We start from the raw sequence: 26,553 nt of genomic DNA, 5'->3' as shown, positions 1-26,553 counted from the left end.
TTTATCTTACTTAATGCAAGCGCTAGGGCTTCTTCTGATGACATTCCTCTTGATTTAGATTGTGTTGGTACAGCCGCAGATGAGGCAGAAGGGCCGGATGCTGACGCTCTTCGCTGCCAAAGCTTCCCAGACCTTGTTGTTTTGTCTGGGAATGATGGATCTACTTTTTCTTTCCCATCTGCCATAACACTTTTTTTTTAGAAAAAAACCAAGGTCAGTCCCACAGTCACACAGCTTTATCTTACCAGTGGAAAATTCCCCTGATCCAACTCTTGTAACAGTTTCAGAAACTTCCTCTAGGGGGAAACAGTTGATATCTGTATTTGCATTAATCCAAAATAACACTTTTTAAAACACAACTCAAGCAAGAAAGTTAGTTTCCATTTTCAGTTACTTTTCTCCTTTTTCAGATCAAAAAGGGGCAGCTAAAAACAATGTATCTCTCTTACTCAGCTAGCTGTCAGCAGATGGTCTATTCACAGTCAAAACGCATTTCAAAATACGGCAATCTTATTGTCCTGTTGGCAGCCCGTTCCCAGGTTCTGAGCGGTGGAATTTTAGCTTCCTTCCCTCTCTCTTGCAGGTATATATGGTCAGACTTCCCCCCCCTTCTCCTGCTTCCAAGGGGTGGGGGGAATTCACTATTTTTAATGTTGGGAAATTAGTCCTTTCCGATCGATTTTCCAAGACTTTAGCTTGCAGGCTCTTTGCTTTGATCTATTTACAAAAATGGAAGGCAGACTTCCTGTTTGAGCCTCCCCGCTTCAGTGCCAAATTAAATCTTTTTTCCTTTAAAAACTTCCAATTTATCCTACTCACTGGTAGTTGCTTTTAAAATCCAATTGTCCACAGGAAAAAGTCAGCGCTCTCTGGCAACGGCTGTGCGGCTTCGCTCCGTGGAAAAAGCAGTCGATTCACAGCACCGCGCCACTCACCCCACTTCACTCCGGAGCCCCGAAATCGGGTTTCCCCACGAGTAGGGGGGGTGCGAAAGGTGCCCGCCGAATCCCACGTTCACAGGCTTCACCCGCCTGTGATTTTTGAAGGGTCTCCACCTTCGCCGTGACGGCCAGACCCGGTTCCCACAGAGCAAATTCCTCCTAGTCAGAGGAATTCCGCCATTACCGATGGCGCTAACCCCGGAAGTCCTGTGTTGAATTTCCTTTTTTTTTTTTAAAGATATTTATTGAAATTTTCAAAATGTTACAAAAAAGAGAAAAATAAAATAGAAACAGAAGAAAGTACAAAATAAAAATAGTTGACAAAGTAGAAAAGGGGGGGGGGGAACCCTTCCCACCATATGAGTAAAAAATTCAAAATAAGAAAAAGTGACAGGGAAAAAAAGAAAAATACAAAAATACATCACAAACCTTTAAAAACATTTAAAAACAAATTCATTATTTTCAGATCCTTAACTGTCATTGCCTTCTTTCTTAGACCTCCTCCTCCTCCCTTTCTTTGTATCCTAGTTATTAATTATCCCAGCAAATCCTTTCCATATTTCATAATATTCTGTCATTGCATTACCCTAATCTGTTTTGATCTTATCTTTCTATAATAAAATAAACCTTAAAGCTTAAAACTTAAATCTTATCCTTACCAACTTCTCATAACCATAATATTCTTTCATAATTCTTTAAACATCTTTGCTAAAGCCAAGTAATTTCATTCCAACATTTTTCTAACATTCATCAATTTTATAAAACAGTTCTAATGGTAGAGAAAAGAGATACAAACAAATCCAATCTTCATCCAACGTCCCTTCCTCCTGGTTCCGGGTTTTGTCAGTCCTTATTCCCGTCGATCTGGCCCATTAACCTGGCAACCTTATATCCGAGGCCCTCAAGTCTCTTCCATGTCCCTTCCGCGGCTCTTCTTCATATTTGTAACTGTATTTTCCCTTGTCTCCTGCTCGTGGTAACTCCAGCTTGACAATGTTTTTGACCCTTCTCGACGGATCAGCCCCTTTTCCATGTTCAACACTGAATTCCATGTAGTATTTAAAAGCATGTTTCAAAGACCCTCCAAAATTAAGAGCCCCCACAGTCCCAAACATCTCACGGCCCATTGCCTTATTTGAAAAGTCCAAACATCCCAGCATAGGAGGGTCAATCCAGCCCCCCATTTCCAAACCAAGCCAAACTTTTCCTTTCCAAATCTGGCTTTTTCCAAGTTCATTTGTCAAATCCGAAAAATCATATTCCTGTTGGGCCTGTTCTGTCAAGACACACTCCTGATTTAATTCCTGAGTGGGCTCCACATATTTTCCCACTGTCTGTTCAAAGTTTCCCACTGCCTGTTCAAAATTTCTAGTCGAAGTCGCCATCCAATTCACCTTCTCATGTAATTGTTCCAGTAGGGCATTTGTTTTATAGAGAGCACACAACAAAGCTTCTGAATACATTGTCCTGCAAGGTCAGATGCCTGTTCCCATGGTTGTAATCTGTGACAGCTGCCGGCTCCCTGGAGTTAGTTACAGTTTCACAGACTCCCCCTAGGGGGAAGACTTCTATTTGTTCTTGCAACAAAGTTTCCTTTTTTAAGATACTTTGTCCATATATATTCCTTTAAAATGCGAAAGGGAACAGTGGAGTCACTATGTTTCTCTTCTTTTAGCTATCTGTCAAAAACACTTGTCTTTGGTCAATGGACTTCAAACGTCAGTCCTGACACCCCGCTCCAGGATCAGGACGGAGGAAAGTTACTTTACTTTAAAGTCACTTTAAACAATCCAAAAAGATCCCCCCCTTCTCCTGCTGTCAAAGGGGGGGTTCCACAATTTTAAATGGTGAAATCCAATCTTTTAAAAACCATTTTCTGAGCTCTAGTTTAAATTGTCTTTGCTTTATTCTGTTTACAAAAGAACGGAAGGCTGACTTCCTGTTTAGACCTTCCCGTTCCGTACCAAATTAGAGTAGAATTTTAAAAATCCAATTCTTTCCTGCTTGCTAGTCCTTATTTGATGTCCAATTATTCAAAGTCTAAGTACTCACGTGTGCTTATTTTAAAGTCCAAATTGTCCCAGGAAAAAGGCAGCGCTCTCCGGCAACGGCTATGCGGCTTCGCTCCACGGAAATAGCAGTTGACTCACAGCACTGCGTCACTTCCCCCTCTTCACTTCGGAGCCCGTTAGTGGGTTCCTTAGTGGGTTGGGGGGGCGCTAAAGGTGCCCGAGTCCCATGGTCACAGGCTTCATCCGCCTGTGATTTTTAAGAGGGTCCCCGCTTCGCCGTAGCAGAGAAGACCCGTTTCCCACGGAGCTAGTCCCTCCAGTTCAGAGGGAGTCCGCCATTGCCGGTGGCGCCACCCCGGAAGTCAACAGCTGTCAACCTGTGTTGAATTTCCTTCTGGCGGAAGAAACTTTGCAGCGCAGACCCGGTGAACTCTCCGCCACGGTCGCTCTGAAAGTTTCGCATGCGTGTGGAAAACTGCAGTTCCACTGCCGCAATCCAATTTTTGATTAGCAGCGCAGCCTCACTCTTGTGTTTAAGAGTGAACAGTCGTCAGCCATTCCTCGAAAAATCATCTATCAGCACCAATGCAAATTTGGCCCCGCCCAGACTGGTTACTGACATCACACAAATCTGCATGTACTAACTGAAAAGGCCTAGTGGTCATCCTTTCAGACCTTGGGTATGGGCACGTTTTCACCTTTCCGTGCTTACACGCTCTGCACTCAAGAAACTTAGCACAGGATTTCATTTTGCACCCCTCAGTGCATTCTGGGATCTTCTTCACGTAACCCCATGACACGTGTGCCATACGTCTATGCCAGAGATGAGCACATGCATCATGGACTGGAACATTGGCACATTACGCTTGAGCTGCCTCCGTGGCATCTGGACCTGCAAGAGAAGCTTCTAGCACAAACAGCCTATCTTTACATTCCACACTGACTAGTTGTTGCCTGTCCCTGGAAATAGAACACATGTTATTCTCAAAACAGACTCTATAATTGTCAGCAACAAGAGCGGTGACTGATAGCAACGCACAGGACAGTCCAGGAACAACAAACGCCTGTATCAAATTCTGTAAGAAAGAACAAAACAGTGAGCCAGTCTGCGTCAGAGCACACTTAGTCCCATCTGTCAAACAGACAGAGTTTCCAGAGACTACAGAGGTTCAGTTCCTCAGAAAACCACCAGAGGGCACGAGATGATGCAAAGCTCCTGAGTCAATCACAAAAAACAGCACAGCGTCCTGTTCACAGCTCCTGATTCTTGCCATAGAAGCTGCTAAATGTTTATGTTCAGGGCCGTCTCTGCCAGCTGTCTTTCGCTTTTGCTTCCCACGTTTCAAAGAGCTCTTAATCTGGTTGCTCCGGGAGACAACCTTGGGCCCTTCCTGCACCTCCACTGGGCAGTCTCTCACGAGGTGGGAGGGAGAACCATACCGATAACAGCGACATGTAGCAAAAGCTCTCACAGCTTCCCCTCCAGCCATTCCTGCACTCGCTGCACCCCCACCTTTGGGTGCACAGCCTGGGCCTGCATGCTCCCCAGCACTCTGGTTTCGGGCCTCTACATGACGTGGCCTCTCGAAGACAAAGCAGCAACTCCCAGCTGTATCTTCAGGAATGTGGCCTTCAGCCCCCACCGGGTCCTCAGCTTCCCCTCGGCCCTTGGCGCCTGCTGAGCTTTCACACAGACTCTTCAGCACCTGCCAGGCGGCCTGAGCAGTCTTGAGACCCTCCAGATGGGGCAACAGCAAAGTATCCACACTTGCTCTCAGCATACAGAGCTCTCACTGCTCTCTCTGCGCTCTCTCTCTCTCTCTCTCAGCAGAGCAGCCTCCACGTCTGCTGCACCAGCTCCAGCAGCAGCTTTCATGGGTGGGGCCAGCTCCTTCTGGAATGGACTCCAGAGCCCTGTGGCCAAAAACAACCCCCGTGCTCTTCTGGCCCAGATTTCCCAGTTCTGGCTGTTGAGCTTCTCAAACGGGACATCATAAGATTCCTGGAGAGCAGCCATCTCCTCCCCCAGTCCTCCCTTGGGGCTCAGAAGTACTCACACGTACCAGCCGGCTTCCGAGGAGAGGCCTCCAGCGACACTTTGCAGCACACAGCTTGCAGCCAGTGAGACCCCCTGCTTTCCTCCAGGCAGGGTCTCAGAGCTGGGCTTCCTTCTTCAGCAGCCAAAAGCTTTTCAGCACACAGCACATAAAAGCAGGCTTTCTCTGACAGCGTAAAAACTTCGGCTCCATAGCCTCTGAAAGTAATTTATTGCTCAGAGAGATAATAGTCCGGCGGGCTTTCCTTGCTGTGCCAGGCCTTCAAAGGCATTCCAAAGCTCTGAGCAAAAGCAGAGTCTAGCAGTGGTCAGAAAATAAGCCTTCTGTCTTCTGTGCGTCGATGTGCATAAATCAGGCTCTCACGCAAAGTTACTAAAACTAAAAGCACTTTATTTATAGCAGAAACTATCCATTATCTAGTAGAGTACGGAACATCGTACAAACGTGTCTGTCCCAGACAAAAACAAAAGCAGAATAGAACAAAGGACTGAGACTCTTGGATGTGACGCAGAGTCTCTCCACCCCACAGTAGGCAGGACGCACATTCTGAGCTGTTTAACCCTGTAAGCTCAGGTTCTCCTCACACATACTGCCCAATCCTAGTTATCAGTCTTACTACATATTGCAGGAAGTGGCAGCAGGCTGCCCCCCGCCCCCTGACCCTGTGAGCTAGCCTGTAGCTGTGGTTTCATTGCTTTTTTCCAGCATTGTCATCTGGTTGGGTGATCTGAACTACAGGCTTTGCCTTCCTGATGCCAATGATGTGAAAACTCTGATCACTAAAAATGAACTTCAGAAACTTCTGACCTACGACCAGGTGAGAGAGATATTTGTGTTATATGTAGTGGTTTAGGATATTGCCCTATTTATTTCCTCTGTCTGGGATACCCCAGCCTAGACTAGAGAAACCACTTTCAGACAGTTAGGAGCAAAGTGTAGCTATAACATAGAATGACTGTGACTTCTACAAATGCTTTTTAAGGTTGTAGTTTTGTGCAACCTTAATCAGAAGCAAGTCCAAATTAAAATGGAGGGTTGCCTTGGAATAAATAGGACTGCTCTGCAATTTCCCAGTTAAAGGGCTTTCCTAGCTCAGCACACGCTCCAGATGTTTGTTGGACTCCCATCAGCCCCAGCATAGCTGCTGTCTAGCAATATCTAAAGGTCTAAGGTTTCCTGCTCTAGGTTTTGCATCTATCTGGAAAATCTGCATTGCTCACATGTTCTTATCAGCAGATACTTCCATTAAATCAAATTAATTTGCTGATGCTTTTTGTTTTTAATTTTTCTCTCCAAGGTTTGTGTGTTCATAATCTTTACGACCTTTCTCCCACTTGGCATAAGGATCATTGGTATTTTGTGTTGAAACAGAGGCCTGATTGCTGCACCTTATGGTGGATTTAAACTTTGTGAGTGTAGTCATGCCTTAGCCCTTTTAGAAGGATGCTGCAAGGAAGGCAAGGGGGGGGGCAGCCTCAGACTTGCAACATATGCAAAACCATCATAAAACATTAAAAACCTCCCTAAAGGTTGTATAGTTACTTATCTCCTTGACATCTGACGGGAGGGTGTCCCACAGGGCAGGTGCTACTACTCAGAAGGCCCTCTGCCTGGTTCCCTGTAACTTCGCTTCTCACAGTGAGGAAACCGTCAGAAGGTCCTCGGTGCTGGACCCTGATGCCTGGGCTGAACAATGGGGATGGAGACACTCTTTCAGGGCTGAGGCCATTTAGGGCTTTAAAGGTTGGCACCAACACTTTGAATTGTGCTCAGAAATGTACTGGGAGCCAACGCAGGATGCAAAAGGATGGTTTTGCAGTTGTTCATAGTGTTGGGGTGTATTCTGGTTGTTTTTAACAGTTTGTATGGATTATTGGTACATATAACATTGTCTATTGTAGGTATGGCTAACCTGTGGCCTGCCAGATGTTACTGAGCTGCAGTTCCTGTTAGCTCCAACCATCATGGCCAGTAATCAGGGATGATGGGAATTGTAGTTCTGCAGCATTGTGAGGGCCACGTGTCTGCTACTCCTGAGTTAGAGGATTTTCCTGTCGTGTGATGCAGCAAAGTAATTTAAGATGACTAGGGGCAAAAATGCACAAGCATCCTGTACCTTTAATAATTGGGTATAAGATAGGATTTCAGCAGGTATACCCCTTTTTTTGCACCTGGCTAACCTATTAGTAAGGACGCGGGTGGCGCTGTGGGTTAAACTACAGAGCCTAGGGCTTGATGATCAGAAGGTCGGCGGTTCGAATTCCCACGACGGGGTGAGCTCCCCTTGCTCTGTCCCTGCTCCTGCCAACCTAGCAGTTCAAAAGCACATCAAAGTGCAAGTAGATAAATAGGTACGCCTCCGGCAGGAAGGTAAATGGCGTTTCTGTGCGCTGCTCTGGTTCGCCAGAAGCGGCTTAGTCATGCTGGCCACATGACCCGGAAGCTGTACGCCGGCTCCCTTGGCCAATAAAGCAAGATGAGCGCCGCAACCCCAGAGTCGGTCACGACTGGACCTAATGGTCAGGGGTCCCTTTACCTTTACCCTACTAGTACTTCACCTTGTGGCTGTTAATAGACTCCATTGTCAGGCAACAGGGGGTCTTCTGCTTCTCTGCTGATAAGCGATTTCTTTTTGTCTTTAGCTAAACATTCAGCGTACCCAAAAGACAGCTTTTGCTGATTTCACAGAGGGAGAGATCAAGTTCATCCCGACGTACAAATTTGACTCTAAAACAGATCGCTGGGACTCCAGGTAAGCGCCTGCTTGATAGTTGAGCCTTTGTAAGTAAGTCCTCTAAATCATTCTTCTGCAAGGCTTGTTTGTTTTTCCTAGTCTGCTGAGATGCTAGTAGTGTTCTGCCTTTCCATCCTCTTGAGCAGGCTAGTAAAAAAATCTATTTTAAAAATTGCTTTCTGCTAAGCAAGCTGGTGGAGGAGGGATAGAGTTGAGGGCTGGATGGACTTCCATTCCTCTGCAGCCAGAATGGACATCAAGCAAAGGAGGAAGAGAGAGATGCAGCTCTCCTTCACCTGCTCACTTTGCTTGCATGGAATTCCTGGTTGCCAAAGGCTGCTAGGCGAGTTGTGAAATGCAAGGCTGTGATATGCTGTCTTCCTCAACCCATCCCTGCTCAAAGTCTCTGGAAATGTTTTGGCTCCTTTTCCACAAGCAGCCTTTTCCCCACATTTGTCCTGATAACCAGCATCCTCTGTTTCATGGTGTGTATAACCGGTGTTGCAGTTCATTGAAAGGTGCAGCAGGCTGAATGAGAATCCTGTTTGTGTCAAGGAAGTCTGGGAATTAGACTTGGTGCTCTCTCAAGATGAGTCTGCCAGGGCATAAGAACATGAGAGCAGCCCTGCTGGATCAGGCCATCGGTCCATCTGGCCCAGCATCCTGTTCTCACATTGGCCAATGAGATGCCTCTTGGGGAGCCCACAAACAGGACCTGAGTGCAACAGCACACTCCCCTCCTCCAAGCCATACTGCTTCTGTTGGTGGAGTATGTTCTGTGGCCATTATGGCTAGTAGCCATTAAGCCTCATCATCCATGATTTTGCATATTATTGTGGTTATTGACAACTGTAAGAAGCCACCTAGGCCTGCTAGTTTAATTTCTCTTGCTGTGGTAATGGGGAAATCAAAAGGACAGGCGGAACATGTAGTGACGAAGCCGGAAAACGGCAGGCTCCTTTGGGCAGCATTTCAGGTGCCAGAAAGGGTATTTTTACATGTCTTGAAGCTTGGATCACTGAAAAAATAGTGTCTGAACAAAAATAACGGGGCCCATTGCTTTTGGGAAGGATCATAATTTGGTGGTGTGCCATATGCTTTGTATGCAGAGTCTCAAGTTGAAACTCTATGGCACCTCCACCTGAAAAAGGATTGGGCCACAGAGAGCTGCTGCCAGCCAGAGTAGACTTAATTAATTAATTATGGGGTTGGAAGGGATCATGAGGGTCATCTAGTTCAACCCCCTGCAATGTAGGAGTCAAAACTGGGGTAGGTCAGAAATCCATTCTGACCTGGTAGAAGGCAGCTTTTGATTTCCTAACAACTCTCTCCATGAGGCAAAATACCTGCACACCTGCAAGGTCCGCCCCTTCAGAAGTTGGACTCCCAAGCCCCATCATTGCCGCGAATTCCTCGCGGCACTTTCAGCAGAAACGCTCAGAGTCCCAAGTTTTTTTCAGTGCAGTCTTTTTAATGTGAGCTATATACAAGTATTTACAAAAACAGTCCATACAGAGTACCTGCTCCTTAAGGCAAACGAATACTCTCCACCACAGCACCACCACACCACAGCACAACCACCACACCACACCACAGCACAACCACACCACAACCACACAACTGTTGCACAGGCTTTCCTTTTTAAAACAGGTGATAGCCAATCACATTCCCGCTGAGTCACTCTGACCCAGCACTTCACAGAGTATTGCATCATCCTGTTGAAGCCTGCAGACTTACTCATCATCCTGCGAATCCCAACACTCCTCCTTAAGTCAAAGGCTTGAGACCTAATAATTTTCTTAAGTCTCGAAATTTAGGAGCATCCAAACATTTTGTATACAAATCCGCCACATTACATTTTGTGTTACAGTGCTGTACCTTTAACACATTTCTTTCCAAAGCATTTTTCACATTTCCGTATCTTATCGCAATATGTTTACTCTTGCTCTTAAAGTTCTGTTGGTTAGCAAGCTGTTGTGCAGCCATGTTGTCACTTAGCACAGTGATTGGCATTTCAGAAGGTATTCCAAGCTCTTTTGTTAGGCAAGCAAACCACTCTATTTGTGACACACATTCGCTTATGGCTGAGTACTCTGCTTCACAAGTACTTGTGGCAACAAATGTTTGTTTCTGGGATTTCCACTGAACCAGGGTATTTCCAATATATATGGCATAGCCAGTGGTAGACTTTCCATTTTCTCTGTCCCCCCAGCTGGCATCAGCGTATGCATACACTTGCTGATTATATCCTGTATCCAGCACCAGTTTGTAATCTTTTGTGCCTTTCAGATACCTTAGGATTCTTTTAAGTGCTACCCAATCTCTCTGAGCCGGGTCTGCACTTCTTTGGCTTAACATGTGCACTGCCAATGTTATGTCGGGTCTTGTCCAACAACTTAAATATAACAGAGAACCCAACAGAGAATGAAATGCTGTTGCATTCTCACATTTTTGCCCTTCTGGTTCATTTTTGTACTGGGTAGTTATGGGAGTGTCAACCTCATTTGCCCTCTCCATTCCATACGTCTTCAGTAACTTTTCAATTTTTTCCTTCTGACTCAGAGAGTAGACGCCCTCTTCATTTCTCTGAACCTCTACTCCTAAGTAATTCTGAATCTCTCCCAAATACTTCAGTTTGTATTTGTTACCTAGGCTGTTTATAAACCAAGACACTTGCTTTTGTGCAGTTGTTATTAGACAGATATTGTCAACATACAAAAGTAAATAACAAACACTTCCTTGCACCATTGCTGAATATAAACAGGAATCAGCCAGGCTTTGTTTGAATCCCATCTTTTTCAAAGTTGTGTCTATGCATTCATGCCATAGACGTGCACTTTGGTGTAAACCGTATAGTGCCCTTTGCAGCTTTAACACCATGCTGTCTTTTTCCAGCTCATAACCTGGTATTTGCTGTAAATACACCTCGGTGTCAATAGGAGCATTTAAATATGCTGAGGCAACATCAAAATGATTAACTTTTAACCCTCTCAGACTTGCCATTGCTAAAACTGATTTTACTGTTTCAGCCTTTGCTGTTGGGGCAAACAGCCCCTTGCAACCAACCTGGCTTTCCTCTGACAACTACCATCAGCCAGCTTTTTCACTTTAAAAAGCCACTTACAGCTTATGGGCTTTTTACCTTCAGGCAATTCTGTAGGTACAAACACATTGTTGTTTAGCAGAGAGTTATACTCTGCCTGCATTGCCTTTAACCACGCCTCTTTCTCTAGAGTAGGTAACTCTTGCACTTCTTCAAAGTTTTCTGGCTCAGTTACACAAACCTGGTTTATGGTGGCTGGGAACCCATAACGGTCTGGAGGTTGACCTTTATTACTTCTTGCAGACCTCCTTGGTTCATTAATCTCACCCCCTGGGCTACCTTCAGGACTGCTTTTGGGGTGGATTGATTCTGGAGATTTACCTCCTCCTGTCCCTGTTGCACTTTATTTTCCCCACTGCTCCATGCTAGCAGCTGGAGAAAAATGCTCAACCTTTACCTCCTCCCTTTCAGTTTCTCTGGGAGAGCTGCCAATTCTTAGCTTTGTTTCAGCTGCCTCAACAGGTATGCTCGGCAGTAAAACTTTTTCTGGCAGCAGGTTTGCATGTATCTTGGGCCAATTTCTTTGCTCATTAAAGCTGGCTGATCGACTATAACTCAAAAGATTTTTATCATCTTCAAACCTGTAGGCTTTCATACCACTTTCATACCCAAGAAATAGCAACTGCTGTGCCCTTTTCCCACCTTTTCTTCGGTTCTTTACAGGTATGTCAACCCACGCCTTTGTCCCAAAGATTCTCAAATGTTGCAAACTGGGACTTTTGTTATAGAGAATTTTATAGGGTATGTCATCTAGTACCCTTGACCACAAGCGATTCCCAATATAATTTGCGGTCTTAATACTCTCAGCCCAGTACTTAATTGGAAGATTTGCATCTGCTAACAATGCTTTCATTTGTGTCTGCAAGACACCTCCCCTACGCTCTGCTACTCAGTTCTCCTGAGGCGTTGCCACATTGGTAAGCCTATGTTTAATCCCTTGGGAACGCAACCAGTTTCTTAGGGAGCTTGCCATAAACTCTCCTCCCCTGTGTCTGAATAGAGCACACCTTTTCACCAAGTTGCCTTTCTATCCTTCTTACCCAGAACTTCAAAGTTTGGGCAACGTCAGACTTTTGCTTTAATGGATAGACCCAGCCAAATCTAGAATAGTCATCCATTAGGATCAAACAGTACTTGTTATGGGAGACACTTGGTGGAAAAGAACCAGTTACATCAGCATGAATCAACTCCAGTGGGTTTTTTTTTTTTAAATAATTTTTATTAAGGTTTCAATCAAAAATTGAACAACAAAGAAAAAAACATAAAAAGATACACAAATACACAATGCAAATCCCAGAAAGAAAATAAAAAAACCACGAAAAGCAAGAATCAACAATAAAAAGAAACATAACAATTAAAAACAATATCTCTTTTCCATTTCCGTTTTTGAATTAACTTATTTTCTGGACTTCCTCATACCTCCCTCTTTTGTATTCCAATCCAAATTGTTTGTCCAGCAATTTCTTTTCCACTTTTTTAATCCCAATCTTTAATTTTAATATAATATATAACTTCAACCTCTTTAAACCTAATCTTTGATCTTAATGTAATATAACATTGAAATTTTACCTCTTAATTACCAAATTTCCATTTCCTTAAACATCTTTAGTCCTAATCTTTAATCTTAGTCTATCATTAACTTTAACCTGTACAGCTGGAAACCACTTATTTTCAGCCCAACATCACTCTAACATTCTTTAATTTTGCAATGTTTCTGCAGATAGTCTTTGAATTTCTTCCAATCTTCCTCCACCAACTCTTCTCCCTGGTCACGGATTCTACCAGTCATTTCCGCCAGTTCCATATAGTCCATTAGTTTCATCTGCCATTCCTCCAGCGTGGGAAGTTCTTGTGTCTTCCAATACTTTGCGATGAGTATTCTTGCTGCTGTTGTTGCATACATAAAGAAAGTTCTATCCTTTTTTAACACCATTTGGCCGACTATGCCCAGGAGAAAGGCCTCTGGTTTCTTAGGGAAGGTATATTTAAATACCTTTTTTAATTCATTATATATCATTTCCCAGAAAGCCTTAATCTTTGGGCACGTCCACCAAAGGTGAAAAAATGTACCTTCAATTTCTTTACATTTCCAACATTTGTTATCAGGCAAGTGATAGATTTTCGCAAGCTTGACTGGGGTTATGTACCACCTGTATATCATTTTCATAATATTCTCTCTTAAGGCATTACATGCCGTAAATTTCATACCTGTGGTCCACAACTGTTCCCAGTCAGCAAACATAATGTTATGTCCAACGTCCTGTGCCCATTTAATCATAGCCGATTTTACCGTTTCATCCTGAGTATTCCATTTCAGCAGCAAGTTATACATTCTTGACAAATTCTTAGTTTTGGGTTCTAACAGTTCTGTTTCTAATTTGGATCTTTCCACCTGGAAGCCAATTTTCTTGTCCAATTTAAATGCCTCCATTATCTGAAAATAATGAAGCCAGTCTCGCACTTTGTTTTTTAATTTTTCAAAACTCTGCAATTTCAGTCTATCTCCGTCTTGTTCCAAAATTTCCCAATATTTCGGCTATTTGACCTCCATATTGACCTTTCTCAAGGCTTTCGCTTCCATTGGTGACAGCCACCTTGGGGTTTTGTTTTCTAACAAAACCTTATATCTTATCCAAACATTAAATAGCGCTTTCCTGACAATGTGGTTTCTAAATGCTTTATGTGCTTTGACCTTATCATACCATAAATATGCATGCCATCCAAATACATTGTTAAAACCTTCCAAGTCCAAAATGTCAGTGTTTTCAAGAAGTAGCCATTCTTTCAACCAGCAAAAGGCTGCTGATTCATAGTAAAGTTTAAGGTCTGGCAGGGCAAATCCGCCTCTTTCCTTTGCATCTGTTAGAATTTTAAATTTTATTCTGGGCTTCTTGCCCTGCCAGACAAATTTGGAAATACCTTTCTGCCACCTCTTGAAACAATCCATTTTGTCAACAATCTGCAAAGTTTGAAACAAAAACAACATTCTAGGCAATACATTCATTTTTATCGCAGCAATACGGCCTAGCAGTGAAAGCTTCAAATTTGACCAAATTTCTAAGTCTTTTTTCACTTCAGACCAACATTTTTCATAATTATCTTTAAATAAATTCCCATTTTTTGCTGTCATGTTAATCCCCAGGTATTTAACTTTCTTAACCACTGTTAAACTTGTCTCATTCTGAAACCTCTCTCTTTCAAACGGTGTTAAATTTTTCTCTAAAACCTTGGTTTTTGACTTGTTCAATTTAAATCCTGCCATTTGACCAAATTCTTGAATCAGTTCTAAAACCCTTTTAGTACTAGATTCTGGCTCCTGTAACGTCAATACTAAGTCATCTGCAAATGCTCTCAGTTTGTACTGTTTAGTTCCGACCTGTATACCTTTAACCGACTGGTCCCTTCTAATCATATTCAGCAGAACCTCCAGGACCGAAATAAAAAGAAGTGGGGAAATTGGGCAACCTTGTCGTGTCCCTTTTTCAATTTTAAGTTCTTCCGTCACAACATTATCTACAATTAGTTTAGCCTTTTGTTCTGAATAAATTGCACCTATACCATTCTCAAAACCTTGGCCTACCCCCATACCCTGGAGATTCTTCTTCATAAAATTCCAAGAAATATTGTCAAAGGCTTTCTCCGCGTCTACAAATATCAAAACTGCTTTAGTGTTTATATTCACTTCTAATTTTTCCAAAATATCAATTATATTCCTCAAATTGTCAGACAAATGTCTTCCTGGGAGAAAGCCCGCTTGGTCTTTATGAATGAATCTCTTCCATCAACACTTTTTTAAATCTCTTAGCCAAAATATCTGCAAAAATTTTGTAATCCACATTCAGTAACGATACGGGGCGGTAGTTCTTAAGCTGTGTCTTTTCGGTCTCTGTTTTTGGTACAAGTGTAATATATGCTTCTTTCCACGACTCTGGTGCTCTTTTCCCCTCCATTATTTCGTTGCAGACCTCTTTCAAAGGTTGAATTAACCATTCTTTTAAAGATCTGTAGTATCTAGAGGTCAAGCCGTCTGGTCCTGGAGATTTACCCAATTGCATGTTTTGAATGGCACCTTCTATTTCCTGTTCAGTTATTCTATGATTCAAAATTAATTTGTTTTCTTGAGATATTTTTTGTAATCCATTTGTTTTCAAAAATTGGTCTAAGTCTGTTTCTTTCAGTGGCCCTTGAGTGTATAATCGTTTAAAGTACCTCTGGAAACAACTTCTGATCTCTGCAGGGTTCTGTATGTTTCTTCCTTCCACTTCTAAGTTCGTAATTGTATTTAATTTTTGTCTCTTTTTCATTCGCCATGCCAACAATTTACCACATTTATTGGCCGACTCAAAAGTCTTTTGTCTCATTTGTTTAATTTTCCATTCTATTTCCTGATTCATCATTTTCATATATTGTACTTGGTATAACTTTAACTCTCTCAGAATCTCTTGAGATTTGGGGTTTACTCTCAGTCTTTTTTCACATTCCTTTATTTTATCCATTATCTTATCCTTCTTCTCATTTTGAGTTCTTTTCTTTATTGCATTCTGTTGTATTAAGAACCCTCTCATAACCGCTTTACTAGCGTCCCAGATTACTCTTTTCTCCACGTTAGTACTGAGATTTATCTCAAAGTAGTCTCTCAAAGTCTTTTGGGCCTTCTTAAGTAGTTCATCATCTCTAAATAAGGTGTCATTCATCTTCCATCTGAAGGAGCCAGTTGGTGTTAGTCTCATTTCCATCTTGACAGCATTATGGTCGGAGCAAGTTTTTGGGCAGATTTCCACCTTTCTTGTCTTTGGTGCCATTCCTCTAGTAATCCAAATTTGGTCAATTCTTGTCCATGTCATTTTGGCTTCAGAGAAGAAGGTTCCCTCTTTAGCCATGGGATTTCTAATTCTCCAAATGTCAACTAAGTCCAAGTTGTCTGTCATGTCAAAAAAAGTTTTCGGTAGTCTACCATCCTTGGTGACTACCTGTCTTTGTGCCTTGTCCATATATGTGGATACCACACCATTCATATCTCCCATCAAAATCATGTTATAATCCATATGGTCCATCAGGATCTCGTGCAACTTCTTAAAAAATTCAGATTTCCCGTCATTTGGTGCATAGATTCCTACTATCAAAAATGTTTCTCCTTGTGTTTGAATTTCAGTTGCCACAAATCTTCCTTGGTCATCCTTAAATACAAATTTTGGTGATAATCTGTCCTTTGCATAAATCACAACCCCTCTTTTTTTAACTTTATCCGATGAAATAAACTCTTGACCAAGTCTTTTATTTATCAACAATTTCCTGTGTAATCTTGTTATATGTGTTTCTTGTAAACAAATTAAGTCCAATTGTTCCTTTTTAATATATGAAATACTGATTTCCTTTTCTGAGGGGAATTTAGACCGTGACAGTTCCAAGTTAGTAGTTGCAGAGCCATGATGTTATTGTTTTAATACTCCTCCTACTGCACCTAGTGCCTGTTCCTCTTCTGTCGGTGGTATCCCTTTTTTCGAACGGTCTTTTGGTTCCGGAGATAGTCCTTTTTGTAGGTCTTCTCCGTGGTCTCTCCAGAATTTGTCTTTGTCGTCTTCCGATCTTATTTTCCTCTTCTTTCCTTTGTAGCTAAAAGATAGGTGTCAGGGAACTGCCATCGGAAGGAAGGGAAGTGAAAGGGCTCACACAGGTTGGGAGAGACTCAGCAGCTGAAGAGGGAACCAGTAGGGGGAGAGGAGCTGAGCTGAGGGAAAGGGAGCTGGAGGGATGGCTCAGAGACACTTCCAGCGAAAACAGTGGGGAGGTTTCAGGACCTCCTGTAGGGACACCCACTCCTCGCCGGAAACTGTCACGCAGAGAGTCCAGAAGACGTGTTTCCGTTAAGGAGCTTTTATGTTGGAAGCGATTCCGAAAGCAACCACTGTCGGAATCTGCCAGCGACTGACGGAGCCATGTTTAAGGGGCTCCGTTACAGACAGAGGTTTGCAAACTTGACCAAACTCTGAGGGACTAGGATTTTACACACAAGCAGCTCATCGTCCCATCACAGCATTCCGACAGTCTTCGTGAGCAGCTTGTGCAGGAGAAGGCATCATGAGCAACCCAGCCGGAACCGGAGAAGCAGGAGCTGGAGCGGGTCCAAGCCTGGAAGAAAGGTACCGGGTGTTGGAGGTCCAGCTAGCGCTGCAGACGGCGAGGCTTGAGGAGAGGAGGGCTCAGGATGCAGACAAAAAGGGGAAAGACACCCAGCTCGTCAGAAAGGTACCAGGATTGGTGCAGAAGTTTGGGGGGGAGCCCAAAGACTATCATGGCTTTCGGACAGAGATGCAATATGCCCTCAATCTGCAGTTTGATGAATTCCCTGACGAGGAATCACGAGTGGCTTTCGTGATTGGGCATCTTGAAAAGGGGGCGAGAGACTGGGTTAGACCCCTGATGGCAGCGAATAGTGACGTCCTAAAGGACACGATGAAGTTCTTTCGCGCCATGGATCTGATGTTTTCCAGCGATATTGAACAGGGAGTGGTCCGCAGACAGTTAATGGCTTGCAAACAGGGGAGCCGATCTGTCCGTGAGTACTGGACTGAGTTCACCATGTTGATCCATAAATTGGGGTGGGATCTATCGGCGGAACCCATTCAAATGCTCTTTGAAGAAGGGCTTTCTTCGGCTGTGAAAGACGAACTTTCCCGGGCGCCCAGGGCGGAGTCTATGGACCAGCTGACCAAATCAGCGCTGACCATAGGAGCGCGCCAGGAGGCGAGAGCATTGGAGAGGCGGGAAGGGAAGGGGGAACGTTGGAAGGAGTTCCGCATTCCAGACATTCCAGAGCCAACTTTCCCGCCGGCAGAGCCGATGGAAATCGGAACAGCGCGCGCGCGCGCAGTTTCAAAGCCCAGTGAGGGGGGAAAGAAGGAGGGAAAAGGCGCCCGGAAATGCTATCTCTGCCAACAGCCAGGTCACTTTGCCAGAGTCTGCCCCCAGAGGAAGGAATGGCAAGGGATGGTAGGAGCTGTGGAGGGAAGAGAGGAAGAAATACCGAAGCAAGTAAAAGCCAACGCCTGGCTGCCACCGTCGGGGCACAGCAGCCAGGCCAAAGAGCAGTGAAAGTGCCCACGCCAGAACCTCCTAAACCCGCCCTAGTGATAGAAGTGGCGCTAGAGCTGCCAAACGGACACCCTCTAAAGATAAAGGCGCTGTTGGACTCAGGCAGCTCCTGCAATTTCATGAGCAAAGAGTTTGCAGCTGAACACCAGATACAGACGATCCCTTTAAGCAACCCCCTGCAGGTGACCACGATCGATGGCAGGGAGCTGTTGGGAGGAGAAGTCAGCTTGCAGACCGTCCCAATGATAATGAAGGTGGCAAGGCACACCGAACTGATAGCGTTTAATGTGGCCACCTTGGGAGGAGCTCCCATTATATTGGGGATGAGCTGGCTAGCGTTACATGATCCGCTGGTGGGCTGGCATCAGAGAGTGGTTTCTTTTGGTTCAGCACATTGCTTAGAACACTGCAAAGAGGGAAAGGGTTTGGCAGGGGCCCAAGCCACCCTAGCAGGGACTGAAGTAACGGAGAACGTGAAGGTACCACGACAATACGCAGATCTCCGCGACGTCTTCAGCGAAAGGGAAGCTGACCAACTACCCCCGCATAGACCCTTTGACTGTCAAATCAATTTACTCCCTGGGGCACAGCTCCCTGTAGGCAAGCTGTACGCCATGTCAGACAGAGAGATGCAGGAGCTAAGAGAGTTCATTGACAAGAACCTGAAGAGAGGGTTCATCAGAGAGTCCAGGGCGGTGGGGGGCAGCCCAGTGTTTTTTGTGGATAAAAAAAACACGAACAAGCCGAGGCTTGTGTGTGACTTCAGGGCCTTAAATGCAGTGTCAGAACCAGTGGCTTTCCCTATGCCCAGGATTGACGACATTTTGACAAGGGTCAGGAAGGGAAAGATTTTTACTAAACTGGACCTAAGGGGGGCGTACAACCTGATACGAATAAGGAAGGGGGATGAATGGAAAACCACCATGTTCACCCCTTTGGGGGCATTTGAATATTTAGTTATGCCCTTCGGCCTACAAGGAGGCTCCGCGTGCTTTCAATCGTTTATGAACCATGTCCTGGGGCCTTTGCTTTACAAGAATTGTGTGGCCTTCTTAGACGACGTGTTGGTGTATTCTGAGAATGAGGAGCAGCATGTGAGAGACGTCAGAGAAGTGTTGAGCAGGCTGCAAGCCAACCAGCTGTGGGTGAAACTGGAGAAGTGTCAGTTTCATACCAAGGAGGTGGAATTCCTGGGGTATCGCCTGTCAGACAAGGGATTGGCCATGGATCCCGGCAAGGTCCAGGCGGTGCTGGAATGGAAAACACCCAAAACAAGGAAGGATGTGCAGAGGTTCCTAGGATTTGGGAACTTCTATCGTAAGTTCATCCGAAACTTTGCCCACCTGACGGCGCCCATTACGGACTGTCTCAGCAGTAAGAAGAAGTTCGTTTGGACTGAGGAGGCGGAGCGAGCATTTGAGGAACTAAAAAGGGCCTTCGCCTCGGAACAACAAATCCTGCATGTGGATTTACAAAAACCGATGAGAGTGGAAACTGACGCATCAGACAGAGCTATTGGGGCGGTGCTTCTGCAGCCAGGGAAGGAGGAGTCAGAGTGGAGACCGTGTGCCTTTTTTTCGCGAAAGCTGAACAAATCCGAGAGGAACTACACGGTGTATGACCGAGAACTACTAGCCATTCATGAGGCGTTCCGGAGATGGAGGCACCTGCTAATTGGCGCACAACATAAGGTGCAAGTGTGCACTGACCACAAGAACCTAGAGTATTGGAGGACGGCACGAGTGCTCAACCAACGGCAAGTGAGATGGGCCCAGGAGTTCTCCAAATTTAACTTTGAGATTTGTTACGTGCCAGGCCCAGAGAACATTAGGGCGGACGCTCTCTCACGCAAACCTGAATATTTGGAGGGGGAGGGAGCACCCGAAGAGAGACATGTCATTCCAGAGGACCGCTGGGTGTGTGGGGCGGCATTGGTGGGACAAAGAGAACTGGTAGAGGAAACAGAGAATGATGAATACGCCCAGAATAAGCTCAGAGGTCTTAGGGGTGAGGGAGAGGAACCAGGGGGTTTCGAGGAAAGAAATGGAGCTTTGTATTACAAAGGGGCACTGTATATCCCTGAAGGAGACTTAAGGGGGAGGGTACTCAAGCAGTTGCACGACAGCCCCACGGCGGGGCATTTTGGACAACACAAAACCATGTGGTTGGTCACCAGGGAATTTTGGTGGCCTAAGGTGAGGGAAGATGTACGGGAGTATGTAAGAGGGTGTGAGCAATGCCAGCGAGCCAAAGGGGAGAGGCGGGCACCGGCGGGGCTATTAGAACCCTTACCAACCCCAGAACGACCTTGGGAGGCAGTGTCGATAGATTTTATGACTGATCTGCCGAAGTCCAAGGGGAAAACAGCCATCATGGTGGTGGTAGACCTACTAACAAAGATGTGCCACTTTGTAGCCTGCTCGCATGCAGTCACGGCGGAAGAGACAGCGAAGTTATTTGTAGAACACATTTTTAGGTTGCACGGAATGCCATTGAGGGTGGTCTCAGACCGAGGAAAACAATTTACTTCCAGGTTCTGGAGGAAGCTCATGAGCTTACTGCAGGTGGAGGTCAACTTTTCGACTGCCCGGCACCCTGAAACCAACGGGCAGGCGGAAAGAGCAAACGGGGTCCTCCAGCAATACCTGAGGTGTTATGTCAATGACAGAGAGAATGACTGGGTAGAAAAGTTGGCGCTGGCGGAATTTGCCTACAACAATGCCGAGAATGTGTCCACAGGGATGAGCCCCTTCTTGGCTAATTATGGGTGTCATCCCAGGGCTTTCCCAGGGGGAGAAGGGGAGAGATGGGGTGTCCCGGCAGCCGAGCATTTTGTAGAAGAAATGGAAGCAATCCATCGTCAGCTCCAACTCAACTTAGAAAGGGCGAAGGAAGAATACAAGAGGCAGGCAGACAAGAACCGAAGGGAAGGTGAAACCATAAGGGTGGGAGATAGGGTGTGGCTGTCAACCCAAGGGTTGCCGTTCAAAGGAGGTTGTAAGAAATTAAGACCCAGGAGACTGGGTCCCTTTGAGGTCATTCAACAGGTCAACCCAGTGGCTTTCAGGCTCCGGTTACCCAACCACATGAAACTGCACCCAGTATTTCACAGGTCGTTACTGTCACCGTATGAGGGGGGACGAGAAGGGATGGCCACTCGGGGACCGGTCATAGAAGAAAGGGAATGCAGCAGCCATGTGGCAGAAATCCTCGACGCCAGATGGAAGGGGGATCAGGTGGAGTATTTGGTAGCGTGGGAAGGAGAACCGGAGTCAGAAAACACTTGGGTAATGGCAGAAGATATCAATGACGAGGTATTGATAGAAACGTTCCATCAAAGGTTCCCAAGGAAACCTCAGCCTGTGGAGAGGTTCCGGAGGGAATACTTTGGGACCACCGATGAGGAGGAGGAGTTGGAAGGATTCTCGGAATCGGAAGGGGAAGGGGAGATGGACTCTGAGGAGGAGGAGTACTTCGAGACCAGGAACCGCAACAGGTGGAGAGAAGTGTTCGGGACATCGGAAGATGAAGGAAGTTCATTCCGGGGTTTTGCCTCCTCACCGCCCGTAGAGGAGGGGGCGAGAGGGGATGAAGGGGGCCCTGGAGGGGAGGTGGATGTCAGGGAACTGCCATCGGAAGGAAGGGAAGTGAAAGGGCTCACACAGGTTGGGAGAGACTCAGCAGCTGAAGAGGGAACCAGTAGGGGGAGAGGAGCTGAGCTGAGGGAAAGGGAGCTGGAGGGATGGCTCAGAGACACTTCCAGCGAAAACAGTGGGGAGGTTTCAGGACCTCCTGTAGGGACACCCACTCCTCGCCGGAAACTGTCACGCAGAGAGTCCAGAAGACGTGTTTCCGTTAAGGAGCTTTTATGTTGGAAGCGATTCCGAAAGCAACCACTGTCGGAATCTGCCAGCGACTGACGGAGCCATGTTTAAGGGGCTCCGTTACAGACAGAGGTTTGCAAACTTGACCAAACTCTGAGGGACTAGGATTTTACACACAAGCAGCTCATCGTCCCATCACAATAGGCCTTGAGGAAATTCCCACCTAAAGTTAATACTGTTACTTCTCAGCAGAGTAACCAAATCTTTGTAGTTTGATCTGAGATCCAGAAGGTGTTTCGGAATGTCTTTAAATATTTCAACTCTTGCCTGATGAATTTCCAGTGTCTTCTGGAAATGCAAACCCAGAATCTTATCCCTCTCTTCTTTTGTTCGAAGAGTGATCAAACAGTCTCTCACCTTCTTCTCTCCTCTTTTCCCAAGTCTGAAAGCGTTTACTATTTTAAAACTGTCTTTTACCAATTCTGGATTCCAAAAGTCAGAAAATTCCTGCATGAGAAATTTAGCTAGATTGTCCTTTTCCACTTCAGGTACCGATCTGACCCGTAGATTCACTTGTTTTTCCTTCAATTCAATCATAGACAGGGTCAATTTATGATCTTCCAATTGTTTGTGTAGTGATGGTATTGTCTCTTGAACCTCTTGAACCTCTGTGGCAGAAGTTGTAGCAATTTCTTTGGCCTCCTCAGCAATCTGGCACACTGAAGCCGATTCCTCTAGTAATTTTTGAATGGTCTCTGTATTAGTGTTTACTTTCTGGCCCAAATTATTTATACTTGCTGTATTCTGGTTAATACTTATTGTGTTTTGGTCAATCTTGTCCGATGCCTCTGCTACTTGTTGACTTATTCTAGTTAAAGATTCATTAACTTTAGCCAAAACTTGAGCAAAGGAATCATCACTTGCCATACCTTTTACTTTTGGTTGTGCCGATGGGGCTGTTGTTGGGATTCCAGAGGCGCCAGAGGTCGAAAATCTCCTTTGTAATCCTTCTTCTGTTCAATAAACTCTGCCTGACCTTGTAGCCTGTAACGCTTCTGTTTTCTCTTTACCATCTGCCATTCCTTTAGATAGAGCTCAAGGTCGGTCACACAGTTAAATTCAAACAGTGGAAATTTCCAACAGAGCTGTGTGGGAATTCCTCAAGCTAGCTACAGTTTCAGTTATAACTAATTGTAACAATTCCAAGTTCCACTAGGGGGACACTGTAACAGTCAAAAAAGTTCTTAGATACTTTACTTCCTTTTTTAAGTCCCCCCAGTTTATCAGGAAGATAACAATCTATCTAAAACAGTTACTTTAAGACCAGGAGATGTATATCCACATATTATATCCAAATTGTATTTCCTGTGCAGGACTAACTGTCAAAGTATATTTCAAGACAGTACCTCTCATCCGTTTTTAAATTGCCTTTGGGAATCCGTTCCCAAGGAATTGAGCGATGGTTTAATCCCTTTATTTTTCCACTTCTTTATAAAGAAATAGCATCCACAGTTCTCCCCCCTTTTCCCTCGATTTAAGGGGGGGGGAATGCAGGTTAGATGATTGGGTTAAAGTCCGTTAAGACGTCTTTTCCTAAGCTTCCGCTTTCAAGTTCAATGCTTTGTTGTATCTACAATAGGAAGAGGCTGACTTCCTTTTTATGCCTCTCCGCTTTCGGCCAAATTCACAATTTGTACAGTTCCAATTACGTTAAATCCTACTCACGGATCGTTGATTTTCAAGTCGAAATTCCAAGGAAAAAAGGCAGCGCTCTCCGGTTACAGCTTGCGGCTTCACTCCACGAAAGAAGCAGACAGCCCACAGCACAGCGCTCCTTCCCCCGCTCCGATTCCGAGCCCGTTGCCGGGCTTTTTACCGGGTTGGGGGGGCGCCAAATGTGCCCGCTGGGTCCCAGGTTCACAGGCTTCCCCCGCCTGTGATTTTCAGGGGTCCCCCGCTGCGCCGAAGCGGGATCCGACCCTGTTTTTCGTGGTGAGATTTCCTCCGATCGAGGAAATCCGCCATTAACCTCTGGCGCCACCTCCGGAAGTCCAACCACTCCAGTGGTTTTTTGTTGTTTTTTAAAAAATAATATTTATTACTTTTAAAAATTACAGAAAAGGAAAAGAAAAGAAACAAAAGAGAAAGAACAAAGAAAGGGAAAAAAAGAACAATACAATACAATATATAACAATACAAAACACAACCTAATCACATTAAACTAAACTAAACAAAACCCTAACCCTAAACAAAACAAAACAATAACCATTTAAAAACATAAATCACACCCTTTCCATACTCTATTTTTCATTCCCTTGTTTCCTCTACTTCCTCTCACCTCCCTTTTTGTATTCCACTTTGTGATGGGACGATGAGCTGCTTGTGTGTAAAATCCTAGTCCCTCAGAGTTTGGTCAAGTTTGCAAACCTCTGTCTGTAACGGAGCCCCTTAAACATGGCTCCGTCAGTCGCTGGCAGATTCCGACAGTGGTTGCTTTCGGAATCGCTTCCAACATAAAAGCTCCTTAACGGAAACACGTCTTCTGGACTCTCTGCGTGACAGTTTCCGGCGAGGAGTGGGTGTCCCTACAGGAGCTCCTGAAACCTCCCCACTGTTTTCGCTGGAAGTGTCTCTGAGCCATCCCTCCAGCTCCCTTTCCCTCAGCTCAGCTCCTCTCCCCCTACTGGTTCCCTCTTCAGCTGCTGAGTCTCTCCCAACCTGTGTGAGCCCTTTCACTTCCCTTCCTTCCGATGGCAGTTCCCTGACATCCACCTCCCCTCCAGGGCCCCCTTCATCCCCTCTCGCCCCCTCCTCTACGGGCGGTGAGGAGGCAAAACCCCGGAATGAACTTCCTTCATCTTCCGATGTCCCGAACACTTCTCTCCACCTGTTGCGGTTCCTGGTCTCGAAGTACTCCTCCTCCTCAGAGTCCATCTCCCCTTCCCCTTCCGATTCCGAGAATCCTTCCAACTCCTCCTCCTCATCGGTGGTCCCAAAGTATTCCCTCCGGAACCTCTCCACAGGCTGAGGTTTCCTTGGGAACCTTTGATGGAACGTTTCTATCAATACCTCGTCATTGATATCTTCTGCCATTACCCAAGTGTTTTCTGACTCCGGTTCTCCTTCCCACGCTACCAAATACTCCACCTGATCCCCCTTCCATCTGGCGTCGAGGATTTCTGCCACATGGCTGCTGCATTCCCTTTCTTCTATGACCGGTCCCCGAGTGGCCATCCCTTCTCGTCCCCCCTCATACGGTGACAGTAACGACCTGTGAAATACTGGGTGCAGTTTCATGTGGTTGGGTAACCGGAGCCTGAAAGCCACTGGGTTGACCTGTTGAATGACCTCAAAGGGACCCAATCTCCTGGGTCTTAATTTCTTACAACCTCCTTTGAACGGCAACCCTTGGGTTGACAGCCACACCCTATCTCCCACCCTTATGGTTTCACCTTCCCTTCGGTTCTTGTCTGCCTGCCTCTTGTATTCTTCCTTCGCCCTTTCTAAGTTGAGTTGGAGCTGACGATGGATTGCTTCCATTTCTTCTACAAAATGCTCGGCTGCCGGGACACCCCATCTCTCCCCTTCTCCCCCTGGGAAAGCCCTGGGATGACACCCATAATTAGCCAAGAAGGGGCTCATCCCTGTGGACACATTCTCGGCATTGTTGTAGGCAAATTCCGCCAGCGCCAACTTTTCTACCCAGTCATTCTCTCTGTCATTGACATAACACCTCAGGTATTGCTGGAGGACCCCGTTTGCTCTTTCCGCCTGCCCGTTGGTTTCAGGGTGCCGGGCAGTCGAAAAGTTGACCTCCACCTGCAGTAAGCTCATGAGCTTCCTCCAGAACCTGGAAGTAAATTGTTTTCCTCGGTCTGAGACCACCCTCAATGGCATTCCGTGCAACCTAAAAATGTGTTCTACAAATAACTTCGCTGTCTCTTCCGCCGTGACTGCATGCGAGCAGGCTACAAAGTGGCACATCTTTGTTAGTAGGTCTACCACCACCATGATGGCTGTTTTCCCCTTGGACTTCGGCAGATCAGTCATAAAATCTATCGACACTGCCTCCCAAGGTCGTTCTGGGGTTGGTAAGGGTTCTAATAGCCCCGCCGGTGCCCGCCTCTCCCCTTTGGCTCGCTGGCATTGCTCACACCCTCTTACATACTCCCGTACATCTTCCCTCACCTTAGGCCACCAAAATTCCCTGGTGACCAACCACATGGTTTTGTGTTGTCCAAAATGCCCCGCCGTGGGGCTGTCGTGCAACTGCTTGAGTACCCTCCCCCTTAAGTCTCCTTCAGGGATATACAGTGCCCCTTTGTAATACAAAGCTCCATTTCTTTCCTCGAAACCCCCTGGTTCCTCTCCCTCACCCCTAAGACCTCTGAGCTTATTCTGGGCGTATTCATCATTCTCTGTTTCCTCTACCAGTTCTCTTTGTCCCACCAATGCCGCCCCACACACCCAGCGGTCCTCTGGAATGACATGTCTCTCTTCGGGTGCTCCCTCCCCCTCCAAATATTCAGGTTTGCGTGAGAGAGCGTCCGCCCTAATGTTCTCTGGGCCTGGCACGTAACAAATCTCAAAGTTAAATTTGGAGAACTCCTGGGCCCATCTCACTTGCCGTTGGTTGAGCACTCGTGCCGTCCTCCAATACTCTAGGTTCTTGTGGTCAGTGCACACTTGCACCTTATGTTGTGCGCCAATTAGCAGGTGCCTCCATCTCCGGAACGCCTCATGAATGGCTAGTAGTTCTCGGTCATACACCGTGTAGTTCCTCTCGGATT

The 26,553-nt window shown here is 45.7% G+C and overlaps 1 protein-coding gene across 1 annotated transcript in view; it reads left to right on the top strand.

Moving 5' to 3' along the window:
• Positions 1 to 26,553, top strand: part of LOC308467688 (inositol polyphosphate 5-phosphatase OCRL-like) — a gene marked incomplete at both ends in the record, with an annotated part of 85,237 nt that overhangs the window by 21,228 nt on the left and 37,456 nt on the right. The window contains 2 exon segments of the mRNA XM_080989405.1: positions 5,716 to 5,827; positions 7,653 to 7,762. Of these exon segments, the coding sequence (XP_080845531.1) occupies positions 5,716 to 5,827; positions 7,653 to 7,762 (222 nt within the window).

The sequence above is a fragment of the Podarcis pityusensis genome, assembly GCF_964106645.2.
Source record: "Podarcis pityusensis genome assembly, chromosome: W".
Classification (NCBI taxonomy): Eukaryota; Metazoa; Chordata; class Lepidosauria; order Squamata; family Lacertidae; genus Podarcis; species Podarcis pityusensis.
This window is presented reverse-complemented; position numbering and strand designations above follow the sequence as displayed.